The 13582-nt window shown below is 40.1% G+C and overlaps 1 protein-coding gene across 2 annotated transcripts in view; it reads left to right on the forward strand.

Moving 5' to 3' along the window:
- The window catches only part of RELN (reelin), a 284556-nt gene that overhangs the window by 227158 nt on the left and 43816 nt on the right, over positions 1-13582 (forward strand). For both annotated transcript variants that reach the window (XM_077179117.1, XM_054631807.2), the window contains exons 32-40: positions 700-858; positions 2797-2985; positions 3261-3534; positions 4842-4982; positions 5075-5252; positions 6644-6728; positions 9344-9526; positions 10891-11062; positions 11142-11244. In XM_077179117.1, coding sequence (XP_077035232.1) covers positions 700-858; positions 2797-2985; positions 3261-3534; positions 4842-4982; positions 5075-5252; positions 6644-6728; positions 9344-9526; positions 10891-11062; positions 11142-11244 — 1484 coding nt within the window. The remainder of the gene's footprint in view (positions 1-699; positions 859-2796; positions 2986-3260; positions 3535-4841; positions 4983-5074; positions 5253-6643; positions 6729-9343; positions 9527-10890; positions 11063-11141; positions 11245-13582) is intronic.

The following is a 13582-nucleotide window of genomic DNA, read 5'->3' on the forward strand; positions in this document are numbered from 1 at the left end:
AACCTGTGCCTTGGATTTTAGTCCATGGAAACAATTACCAACTTTGTGTGAAGATTTACAAGCCACAAGAGTTTGAGTAGAATGATAGTCAATTTGTCACAGGGTGAAAAAGTAGAACTTTGGGGTTTTAGAATGGGGGTTCAAGAGGCAAGATGGAGGAATCTGGGTGTGTCCTGTCCTTCTCCTTCTTCTTGTCCTCCATCTTCTGCTGTGATGGTGGCACTTTTTGATTGGTTTAGAGTAGAGACAGACTGTCTAACATAGGGGATAGGTATTGGGAAATTATTGTAAATAAAGTACACGTAGTTTGTAGTATAAAAAGGTGACATCACCCCAAGGGTGGGCAGAGTGCCACAACCCAACCTGCTGGACAGATCTCAGAAAAAGAATGTAATAGGTAAGAGAAAATAAACAACCTTGAAAAGCAGAACTGACGACTCTCAACTTCTGTTGTGGGGCTGGGAAAAAAAAGCCTTTCTAATACCTTGGGAGTCATCTCAACCAGATAAACCCAGGACCTCTGCAGTAGGACTTTGTGCACAAAAAGCTCCTGGACCAGGAGTTGCCTAAAGGGTGGGGCACATGTCACATGCCTGGGTGCCAGGTGGGAGTTGGCAGCTCCAGAGCACAGGGTGAGCTGCCCCCTCCCTCTTTGCTCTGCACAGTCTCACTAACTGCTCTTCCTCATTTTAAATCCAGGGCTGGTTGTTCAGTACACAAATGACAACGGCATCACCTGGAGTTTGCTGCGGGAGCTGGACTTCATGTCGTACCTGGAGCCCCAGGTGGTGTCCATTGACTTACCCCGGGAGGCCAAGACCCCTGCCACCGCCTTCCGCTGGTGGCAGCCACAGCATGGTAAGCAGGGACAGCCCAAAACCTCATTGAGCAGCTTTACACATCCCACATGTCAGTGCTACTCAGTATAGACATGTTGGGCAGAAACCTCAGCTCGTGAAAAACACAGTATTTCGAACAGTTGGATGTTGTAAGAGCATATTTGGGCTTTCCTGAGTCACTCTATGGCCATGATTTTCTTTTATAGCACCAAACTGACGAGTGGGCTTAAGAGTCAAATTGTTTAAGAGCTGAGTTTAAACCAAAGATTCTGAGATGACAGGAGGGAGGAGGAGGAAAAAATTACATTTTAAAAAAGCCTAAATAAGATCAAAGCTTTTACCTGAGTATAGGGTGACCTGGGATGCCAAATGGCTTACACTCTTTCTCTCAATTTTTTTCTGTTTTGGAAGTGTAGGCATAACTTTGCCTTGAATCTGCCTACCTGGTGGCTCCCATTTCACTATTTTAATATCTCCACACTCCAGAACAGGACCCCCTCCTCCCACCATTTCTAGTGTCCCAGAGCCCAGCTCCCCTGCCCCTGCAAAACCACAGCCACTTCCCACATCCTCAGCTGAAAGTTAAACCCTGGTGCTGACTGATTCCTACAGCCACTGTGAGAGCTCCCACCTCACACAGGGGCACATTACCACTACTAAAAGGGTCCTGATTAAGTCCTACCTTTGCACAAGGCAGCAGCTCCTGGATCTGCAGGAAATGAAGGCAATCTTCAGAAATATAGCAAAGTACATTTCAACAGCAATTCCTTGGGGAGCAAAGCACATAGCTGACATTCAGGTAATTATGGTATGCAGCTTCTTAGACATCATTTATCAATTTGATGGCTGATTTTGTTTCATACATTTTCTTGTATGTGCTGGACTTAATTGTCCTCACTAGGTGAGAGAATAGACAAGACAAGAGGGATGTGATTTAGTTAAGAAGACAGTTCCTTTGCTAAGCAATGACTGGTGCACTACAGACCATCACTCTGTGATGATCAGTTGCATTGGTGAGTGGTGCAATGTCCAACCTGTTGCTCCCTACACCTGCCTTGATGGCACCTGGATGACATCTGTCCCTGCTGAGGGTCATCACTCTTAAGGCCACTGATGGCAGCCCTGTGGCTCCCAGTATAAACAAGGTTTTATGACTGGAAGTTGAAATATCACCTTCCACACTGGCACCTACACCAGACAACCAGTTCTGGTCAGAGATGTTAGTTCCTTCATGGACTATCCTCTGTCTGCCATTCCTCAGTGCAGAGTGGCCCATCAGCCATGACCCATGTTCCTCTTGGTAGCAAGGCAAAAGTTCTGGCACATTGCTGCAAGCTCACAATTTATTGTAAAGGCTTTCCTTGCTCTCCTGTGAGGGCAGCAATTGTGCAATAAGATGTTCTTTTCAGCATGCCAGTAGAAAGGTGAATTGAAATGAAGGCCAAAGAAATGGGCTGGAGATGATGAAAATTAAATGCCTGTAGGCTGGAGAGCAAGAGAAGAGAGATTTCCAGGAAGGAGAACAGCACTTCGCTAAATATTATCTGTATGCAGAGCCTTCAGCATTTTCCTTCATGTTCTATTTGCTTTCGTACAAAAGCTATTTTGGGAAATAGACAGAGGCCTTTCCAATTTAGCTGTGGGGAATAGCAGGAAGGTTGTGACCCATAAAATGAAAATCCCCAATCTAGGGGCTCAGGGAGTATCTCATCCAAACAGAGGGAGAGCATATGATGGCAAAGGCACTGAAGCTAAAGAAATGAAGAGGGAAATACCCGTGTTTATCTGTAATAGAAACATGTTCTAGTGTCCAGGTGCATCCTTGAGCAATGTTTTAGTCTTGTTGAACAGCACTCAGTCTGTGTGATTGAGCACTGCTCACTGAGTGAACACAGCATATGGGCATTAAAAACAACTTACAGGGACTCCACTAACCTGTCTGCTCTGGTTTTTGTAGGGAAGCATTCAGCTCAGTGGGCTCTGGATGATGTGCTCATAGGGATGAATGACAGCTCTCAGACTGGCTTCCAGGACAAATTTGATGGAACTGTGGATTTACAAGCAAGCTGGTACAGAATACAAGGAGGTCAAGTAGACATTGACTGCCTGTCTATGGATACAGCTCTGATGTTCAGTGAAAACATTGGTATGTCTCATCAAACATTACTACATTTTGTATGAGTCTATTTTATAAATTACATAACGATCGAGTTTTACAAGATGGGAGGTATAGACAAATCCAGGTATTTAGTAATCTGTAGGGAAGAGAAGGCTGGGAAAAGGTGAAGATAGAGGTAACAAATTTGAATGACAGTATTGAAAGCATATGCTGAAGGTAAACTTTGTTGTTATTGTTGTATCTGTTGTAATTGTTGTATTTGTTGTTATTGTTGTATTTGTTGTTTTTCTCTCTTTGCTCAGGAAAACCTCGTTATGCTGAGACTTGGGACTTCCACGTGTCCGCCTCCACATTCTTGCAGTTTGAGCTGAGCATGGGCTGCAGCAAGCCATACAGCAATTCCCACAGTGTCCACCTGCAGTACTCCCTAAACAACGGGAGGGACTGGCACCTGGTGACAGAGGAGTGTGTCCCCCCAACCATCGGCTGTCAGCAGTACACCGAGAGCTCCATCTACACTTCAGAAAGATTCCAAAACTGGAAGAGAGTTACTGTCTACCTCCCACCCTCCACCAAGTAAGCTCCGCTCTTCTGGCTATTTAGCATGACAAAGATTTTGCTGATCTAATTAGAACAAACATCCTCCAGCTTGGGAATGTTCTGCATGTCTTTTAAATTTTTAAATGTGTGTTGTCACGCCACCAGAATTTTAAATTTCACTTCAAAATATTTCATCAGCTATAATGTGAAGTGTAGGGACTTAAGGAAGTTACAACGTTGATGAATGAATTCTTAAGTCCTGCCTATAATTTCTGACAGTAAGAACAAGAATGCTAAACCAGCTTTTCTAACATTTATGCAATAAGAAGCAAGAATAAATACCCTGATCCATCCTTTCCTACATTAGTGTTTTCTGTTATTGCACATTAAGTTGTCACCCAACATTCAGGCATGTTAGTCACAGCATTCAGCAAGTCAGAACAGTCACTGCATGTGCCACCTTCACCCTTTTGACCAGGAGGAGAGTTCTGCTGAGCTCCTCAGGATATCACAGGGCTGTAAATGGATGTGGCAGATGTGCTGGCATCCATCTCTCTAAATAAAACCATGCTCTAGTTTAGGAACAACAGGTAATAATGACACTGCTTACCATTGTTCTGAGTAGTTCTGTAATTCTTCAGAGCACTCTACACATTACCTCTGTACATTTCATCACCCAGAAAATACAGTGGTAAAAATGAACCCATAGCAAATGAACTGGGCGTGGAGTTCACATCTTGGTTTCCAACTCCACAGCTCACTCCAGAGGCCCACACATCATCTTCCAAAGAATTTTTTTTCTCCAAAACACTTTCCTTATTTGAGGATAACAAGGCAGTCAGCAGTGACAGCAGTGTGTATGCATGTGCATATTTGTACATATATATTCATACATTCTTATATATATATATATATATATATATATATATATATGAACATACATAACCATTGTTTTTCTCTTTACACAACACTTAGTATAAATAAACTTCCATAACTTCTTACCTTACTGATGCAATTTTATTGTTTCCATTCTGCTAGCAACACATGGAGCTGTCAAATGCTAATGGAACTACTAATTTCTGCTCAACCACTTTGTTGATCAGCAAGTGTCTCAGCAATGTTCATTCTTGATTATCACTTTGGGCACCTTTCTTTAGAATATGCTGGAATTTTGCCTAAAAGACTAAGGGAGAAATTTAAACATCCAGTTTCCACTAGAATATGAATTCTTTTCAAAATAAGTGGGCCATGCTTATTAATCTGCTTTTCTTTGGAAGACTGTGGGATTTTCTTTGTGGATCAGAATTTTGAATCCTGAAATAGATTTCCTTTGTTTTTAACAGCTCTCCCAGAACACGGTTCAGATGGATTCAGTACAACTATGCCTCTGGAGTAGATTCTTGGGCCATTGATAATGTGGTCCTGGCTACAGGATGCCCCTGGATGTGCTCAGGGCACGGCATCTGTGATTCAGGCCATTGCATGTGAGTAGGAAACTGCTTAAGCTGCTTCATGGAAAGGATATGTTTTATCCAGGCCAGATGGATAATTCCTTTTCTTCCCAATGTGTTGCTAGGTGTGACAGAGGGTTTGGAGGTCCTTACTGTGTCCCTGTCCTTCCTCTGCCATCTGTCCTGAAGGATGATTTCAATGGTAACTTGCATCCAGACCTTTGGCCTGAAGTCTACGGTGCTGAGAGGGGAAACCTGAATGGTGACACCATCAAGTCTGGAACAGCTCTCATTTTCAAAGGGGTCAGAGATTACTTACATTGAAAAAAATATTAATGAAAACCAGTAGAATCAAAAACAGAAAGTAAATTTTCTCTCATTAGCCCCATATGTTTATATTGAAGTCTTTTAGCTAGGATTTGACATTTTCATTTTTCTTGTCTTTTTCTACCCTAAAGATGCATCATGTTTTCCACAGTTGTTTTTTTATGAACAAATGGGTTTCCTCTCTTGGTTGTGTATTATTTTGTTTGTGGGATAAACTCCTCCTTGGCCACCAGAGGAAAATAATGAAATTCTACACTGAGATTCTTGAGGTGAACTATTTGGAAATATGGCACACATTACGATTATCTTGAAGTTTCCTGATTGGCTCTTTAGTATTTTGAATAATACAAATTAGTCAGGGCTGTAGTCTGTGTCATCAATGTTTATGTAGTTTGCCAGTATTTTAGTCAATTCTATCATTTTGATGTCTTCTAATTCTTTAAGACTTATTTTTGTTGACTGCAGATTTCAAAAGGCCAGGAAATATATTTTCTGAATTTTTCTGTTCTTAACAAAATGAATAATAGACTTTTGTTCACAAGCACATAAATTCTCAGCTCCCACAAGGCTTCATTTGACACTGTGAATTCAGGTGCCCCCCAAAAAGAGAAGTTAAGTAATGTTTGGTGTACCAATTAATTCTTTGAAGTATTTATTTGCAAAAGCTTGACTCCAGTTCAACCTCTTTAGATTATTTCAATCCCAAATCACAAGATGTGAGTTGTCTAAAATTTGCATTGCTTGTTCCTGCAGATTGTTCCCCTGGGGGAATGGGTTTGAGAAAGAGGGAAGCTCTGAGAGATGGTTTTTGCCAGATCTCTGCAGAACAGGGACTGGCTCTGGCCCCAGGATCCACACAACAGCGAGCTCACCAGTCAAACTCAACAGGGACTCAGGATCCCTATGAGGTTTCCTGTGTGCTCCCTTTCCTTACAGGTTGCCCCAGAAGAGGATATTTGTACAAAATATGTTTTGAGATATAGAAAATAACTCCAAGAGAGGACTGTCCCTGCCTGGAAATTAGGGTGCCTGGCAACTGTACAGTTTGCACAAAAAATGAGTGCAGTAGCTTGGACCCAATGTCTAAGTCAGTGCTGGCAGATCCAATCACACCCCAGGGGTTCAGAGCACAAACTGAATGAGCTGTAACTGTGCCTGTACCTGACCATGTAGTTGTGCCTCTGTCATACCTTGGCTCACTTTACCAAGGCTGTCACTGTCCCCATTTTCTGCCTGGGAAAAGGTGTGGAACAGAGAGTTTCCCCTCTTGCTGCCACCAGCAGGCAGAAGCAGACAACAGCCAAGAAACAGTAGCTGCAGGACACACTCAATAGTGAGAACTGACATTGTATATTCTGTATTTGCAGGAAGGACTGAGAATGCTTGTGTCAAGAGATCTAGACTGCACTAATACAGTGTACATCCAGTTTTCATTTAAATTTATTGCCAAAGGTAAGATCATCATTGATTTACTATCACTTCTCTAGCTTTATTAGTACATAGTAGCAACCCAGAAAAGAACAGAATGATATTTTCAACTTCAGTGTATGGTAGTGATCAACAGTTTATGGTAGATTATATGGGAGTTTGTTTGAAATTTTGCATCATCCCTGCCTTGCTCCCAGCCTACATGGCTGTCTGTGCAGCTCCTAAGGAAAAAGTGGACTGTAGTATCACCAAAAATAGCACAGCCAGTAAAGTCTTTGGGCAGAAAAGAAACAAAAGGGCTCAAGGTTTTGTAGAGATTTCCCATTATGTTGGGGAAAAATTATTTGTCCAATTTTTTTATGTAATAAAATTGTGCCTACAGTAAATTATTTAAGGGACTAATAGTCAACTACAATGTTTTTCATTTACTAGCTTCAGTCCTCTGCATTAAAATCTCTTACCATTTGACTGCTAGCAGGTATCTTAGAGATAACTGAAAGTCCATAATTCTATTTAATTGATATAAAGAATAGTCAGACTTTGCAATATAAGTTTTACACGTTGTTGTAAATAACCTGTGACAGTTCCTCCAGTACAAGGACTTTTAAGCCAATTATTCAGTCTTACCCTGCTCCAAGGCCTTGCCATCCTTGGCTTTAAAAAATAATTATAGCCAAGTCTGGAGTGACATGATGGAGAACCACTAAACTGCTTGAAGGTTTGAGCCACTCCCATGCAATTTCAGAAGTTTTCCCCAAATTTTCTGATAGAATTGGCACTTCCAGGCTGAACTCTGAATGTTGAAAAACTCCTCTCACTCTGGTGTAAGGAAGATGTCCATAGTTTCTATGGTAAGCTCAGTGCTCTGGGACTGGACCCTAACTGACTCAACATTTACCAACAGCCTGAAAATAGTTTGGAACCCTCTCTTTCTTCCTAAATAAGTGTGTTAGTCAAATCTGTGTGTGGATGAGTGAAAATATAGCTCTTTGTGAATTATTATTGATTTTCTTTAATAGACATTTAATCATATATATTGGGCTATTTATTACTGGGTTTAGTACTTTATCAAAAAGAGAGAAAACTGTAATAGCCAAAAACATAGCATCCCCCAAAATGATAACATGCCAAATATTCCATGTTTATAAACGAAGTCTTTGTGAAGATTTCTTTTACAAAATTATGCCTTGGTAATATTTCTTCATATGATCATTGAAAAAAATATTTTAAAATAAAGTGAGTAAAAATATTGCTCCGAAGGCAGGAGTAGCCAAAGGTTCAAGCCTGGATTTTGACCCTTGACCCACAAGGAGTAAGACCATGAAACCCCAGGAGAAATTGCTCCTTATTGAATCTGTATTACTTGTTAGCACTACTGGTGGATCCAGGACTTGGTCCCAACAAGCCCCCTAATGTTGAATACCAGTTGATATAGCTGGGCATATCTCTCAGCTGTGAGTGTTAAAAGCAGTGTGTTGTTTACTGTTAATTGCCACACATAAGCTGAAATCAGCTCCTGACTGCAAACAGCTCCTCCCTGCTCTGCTCCACTGCAGTTGAATACTTAGCACAGGAGCAGAGGGGAGCAGCAGCATCTGCACCAGGCACTTGGTTGCAGCAAATGTGCTTCATTTAACATGGGAAACATGGGAAAAGCTTGCACAGTAACACACAGTGAGTCAGGGATGAAGAAGCTGTCCCTTAGTCCTTTCCTTCTGCTGGTTCCTGACTGTTTTTGGGGACATGCCATGACTGTGCCGCACCATGAAGGGAGCAGAGAGTGTAAATTTGTCTGAGTGAGACCTCAGCTCAGAGATGCCATCACTTGGACACTGGTATTCCTGGACAGCAAGTTAGGCACAGGCCAAATACAGGCTGGGGGCTGAGCTTGTGTATGGCAACCAGCATCAAAAATGAGAGCTGGGCTCTAATTAGCATGTGTTAATAACTAGGGCTGTAAAGAGCTTTTGTTTTTTACTCTTTAAAGCTCTAAGTAAAAAAAATAGGAGGAGCTGGTAGTTAGAAAATGCAAATTTTACTGTCAGTTCCACTGACTTTTAGGCCCAGTTTAAAGCACAGAATATTGCTTTGTTGTTGTTAAAAAATGCTAATAAATATCCTCAGTGCTCTCCATCAATTATGTTATTTCTGGGCATGAATATCCTGATCCCAGTGTCTGCAGTGAGAGCCACAGACTCATCAATTTATGAGGATAGGGACTGAGTCTTTATTTTGGGTACTACAGATGGTGATGATAATGTCTTGTAGCTGGACAAAACAAGCAAATAAATATTTGCTGTATTACTGGAATATGTTTGTAGTAGAAGGAGCTGGTGCATTCTAATCTCAAAAAGTATAACAGTGAGATATCTTCTTATCTAAGTAACAAACTATGGTCATATGTCTAATGAACAGTAGTGTAAATTTGGACCCTGTTTTGTTTGCATTTTGCAGACAAACAAGCAAGAGAAAGCTCAGAAAGTCATATGTGTACAATGTGTATATAACATCTCAATAACTAAAGCTGTTGTTAAAGGAACCCATGCTTGTAGTGGACATCAGAGCAGCATAATTTCATTTATACTTGCTTGAACTTACTGGATTGCAATGAACATAAACCCATGTCATTTATGCTCCAGGCACCCCTGAGAGGTCTCATTCCATCCTGCTGCAATATTCTGTCAATGGTGGCATCACTTGGCACCTGATAGACGAGTTTTACTTCACCCAGACTACAGATGTGCTCTTTATCAACGTCCCTCTGCCCTATGCAGCCCAAAGCAACGCAACGCGCTTCAGGCTCTGGCAGCCCTACAACAATGGTGAGGAAAAGACACACCCCTGAGAGGCCAGGTCCCTGTTTGCACAGCCCAGCCTCTCTAAGAGAGTGCATTTCTTGAACTGAGCAATTAGAGAGACTCTTAAATCATGGGGGTTTTGTGTTTGAACTCCTGCAATTAGAATTACTGCAGGATTATGTTTACTGTTCTTAAAAAGCAGTTGAATGCTTTAAAGTGAAGTACCTTCACCTGATATCCCTGGACTGTGTGCAGAAAAGCATCAGCTTTGGCCCTGGAGGGAGTGGGAGATCAAGAAACACCAATAAAGTTAACTTCACTCAGGTTCTTCTCATTATTTTTAATGGGCATGATTCTCACTCACACTGAGGCCCCATTAGGATGCTCCAATTATACAAAAGTGTCCCAAGTGTAAATGGGAACTGGGCCTACCTTACTCAGAATTAACTAGGCATTAAAAACCCATTTAGAAAGAGTATGTAGTGAGCAGTTAATCTTTTGATTAAATTGTAAAGGACTGGAAAACCACAAGAGGAACACAGCTCCTTCCTCCTGATTACAGGAGATGTGCCAGCTGAAGGAAGCTCTTCTCTGCTCTCAGTTACTCTGAGCACAGTTTCAAGCACAAACTGACATTAACAGCTCTAAAGAATTCCAGCAATCATTTAGACATGGTGATTCAGCAACAGTTTATTCCATGTAGGCAAATTCCTAGCACACCCCTAACACAAAAAAGGAAATTCAAATCTGGTCCTGACAATCCTGTTTCAGTTCATTTTTCTGACGTGTCCTGCCTAAAACAATTATCTATACTTTCCTCTGATGAACTCAAACACTTCTAGATAAATGAAAAAACACTACCCAGAAGATCTGTCAATTTAATCCTTCCTCTTCAGTTTGAGAATACCAATTTTCTGACGTATATGAATACATAATCTATTGGAGAGAAGGAGTTCCTGAGTTTCCTTCTCCATGGAAGAACTCCTCCCAGGGACACACAAGCTGCTGAGTGCAAGGATGTAGAATGAAATTGCACTTTCAGGCTGCTTTGACTGTGTAGCAACTACTCTTTTAGATGACTCTTAATTGAAGAAGACAATGACAGAATTTCAAAGTAAATATGATTGAAATAGAAGATAATTGTTCAACACCCATTGCTTTTCACTCTTTGTTTTGCTGTGACTTCTATAAATTTTAGGGAATAAAAGTTAATTCCATAAGGTCAAGCTGGAAAGCAGTATGGAAACTATTTTCATGGAAAGTGAAAATAGTGATCCCACACTTTTAGCACCCTCCTCTTCACATAATCCATAAATACTGGCTGCTTTTCTGCTCTCTAATAATATTAGTATTAGATCTTAATAGGAATATTTCCATTTTCTTTGTAGGCAAAAAAGAAGAAATCTGGATTATTGATGACTTCATTATTGATGGAAATAACCTGAAGAATCCCATTATCCTTTTGGATACCTTTGACTTCGGTCCTAAAGAGGAGAACTGGTTTTTCTATCCTGGTGGAAACATTGGGCTCTATTGCCCATATTCATCTAAAAGAGCTCCGTAAGATTCTCTCAGCAATACAATAGAAAGAAGTAACTTTGTAAAGTTAATCTAAAACACTCCTCTCCTTGATTTTTAGGGAAGAAGATTCAGCTATGGTGTTTGTTTCAAATGAAGTTGGAGAGCACTCCATTACCACAAGGGACCTGAGTGTGAATGAAAATACTATCATCCAATTTGAGGTACTTGTCCTCAGAAAGTTATTTTGCCTTTTGCTTCATGTTCTTCTATATTCTGCCCTGGTGAATTTGCCCAGCTGTTCTGATTGCCAAATAGAGAAACCTGTCCAATTTGACATTACTCTCCCTCATGTGAATGTATCATGATGCTTTTAATACACAGATAAGGGAAATTTCTGCCTCAAAGTCTTCTACTTTCTTGCCTGAATTACTACTTTGTCCATGCCTATATACTTGCACTGATAGCATTAAAGTCCATGTCCTATGCATTGGAGAGTCACTACTGCAGGCAAGAGGATGAGCAAAATATAGTGAGAGTACAAATTGCCACTTCACAGCCTGCTCCAGGTAAGAGTGCAGCACTTCTACATGCTCACCAGTGGAGAGCTACAACTTCATCTGTGACAGTAAAAAATAATTTTTCCCACCTGCTGGCTTAACTGCACTGTTGTACTCTCTCAAAGACAAACTTCTGCTGTCCTTCCTTCTGCCCATATCATAGCTGCTCTAGATGAAGTTGGTTTTTGGCTATTGTGGCCTGAAGTCATCCCATTTTCTTTTTTAAAGAAAGTTCATGAATAAGGATCATATTTTTGTGTTTCATACTCTCAGTGGAAACAGGCACCTCAGTGACAGCACAGAGTCCAAACTAAACCGTGTTTCTGACTTATCCTAGAATCTAAACTGTGCATTTCCTGGGGCAGCTATTGATGGGAGTAACCAGTTAGTATTTATTAGTTTAGAGAGGTCATTATATTGTCATTAAGAAACTGGAAAATAATCTGGCACATAAATTGCCATGCCAGAGTTACCAGGCTGCTTTTAACAGCAATGTGGCATATTGTTGCATTAATATGAGCTACATAATAATCACCAAATGATAGGAGTTTATAAAAATTACTAAAATGATACTAAGGGTTTTCCAAGAAAATTAGGTTTAGCTGTGTACTCATGCACTCTTCAATTTGTCATGCAACTAATTCATAAATTATTGAATACAAACCATTTCCTCTTTTAAAATATAGATTACAGCCTGTAGAACAAAAATGTTTGAGGTGACTTTAAGATATTCATAAGCCTTGATAGCATTAACTCATAAAATCTACATGTTTACTTCCATATGTGGTAAGAACATCATTTTCAGCTCACGTTTTTGAGAACATTAGTGTAAATGAAGGAGTTATGCATAATGCAGTAGTTTCTCTCTGTGTCTCAAGAGTCAAAACCTATATTGGGTCAAGCATCTCTCAAAGCTTCCAGATGAGTAGACAACCCTTCTAGTCAAATGTAGCTTGATGGGACTCATGTGCACTGAAGAGTGATGAAGGAAATTCAATGTAGGATTCACTTTCAACATTCATGCACAGTTCTAAGCATTACTGTGTTTTAGAAACAAATAGATTTTCTTAACAGAATAGAATGCTACAAAGACACTTTTTTTTTGCTAAAAAGATATATAAAAATATTAAAATGTTACATAGTTTTAATGCAGGCTTTGCTATCAGCAATTGGTTTTTATTTGTTGAGTGCTAAGTACAGTACATCTTATTTTATATGACAGTCATTCTGTAAAGAACTAATTTTTCTTCTTTTACAAAAGCAATTCAAAATTATACAAAGATCTAAATATCAGTGTAACAGGAAAACAAACTAACTTGCACTGTCTCAGATTCTGTATTGAACAGTCTGTGGTTTTTTAGTAGTAGAACTGGTTTTCATGTTCTGCCTTTTCTACTGTTCTTTACATCAGGAATCTTGTGAGCACACCCTGAGAAGTCTGACACTGCCAAACTAAGACATTGAATCTAAATGCAGTCCAGCTATGATGCTCTAGGGTTTGCCATTATACATGAACAAATAGATGGTAGTGAGTGTGAAAGCTGAATATATTGAGGTGATAAATTTTGGGTTTTTTTTTTCATATTTAACATAAAAGAGGATCGTAGTGCAGCTCAGCAATTAACAGCTCAGCATTAACAAAAAGTTAATGCTTCACTTAACTTTTTTTTTAATATTTCTGCTTTTAATAATGCACATTTTCTTGATGCTGTGATTACTTCAGTACCTGCCAGAGGACTGCAAGAGCTGGTGCATTTACTCCAGCAATGTTAGCAGCTATCCTTTCTAACTTTGGTTTTCTCTAGGTAGAAGTTATTGGGGAATTCTTATCACATTCATTTTATCATAACCCATGGTGTGATATACTCCTGGACAGGAGAGCAATGTGCAAGAGTTCCTGTTCTTGTGCCTGTCCTGAGTGCATCATCCCTGTTGTTAAGTGGGTTCACAAATCACCATTTTGCTGAGCTAAACAAATACCATACCAAATGGGGGAGGCAGA

This window comes from Agelaius phoeniceus, chromosome 5 (assembly GCF_051311805.1).
Source record: "Agelaius phoeniceus isolate bAgePho1 chromosome 5, bAgePho1.hap1, whole genome shotgun sequence".
NCBI classification, from domain to species: Eukaryota; Metazoa; Chordata; class Aves; order Passeriformes; family Icteridae; genus Agelaius; species Agelaius phoeniceus.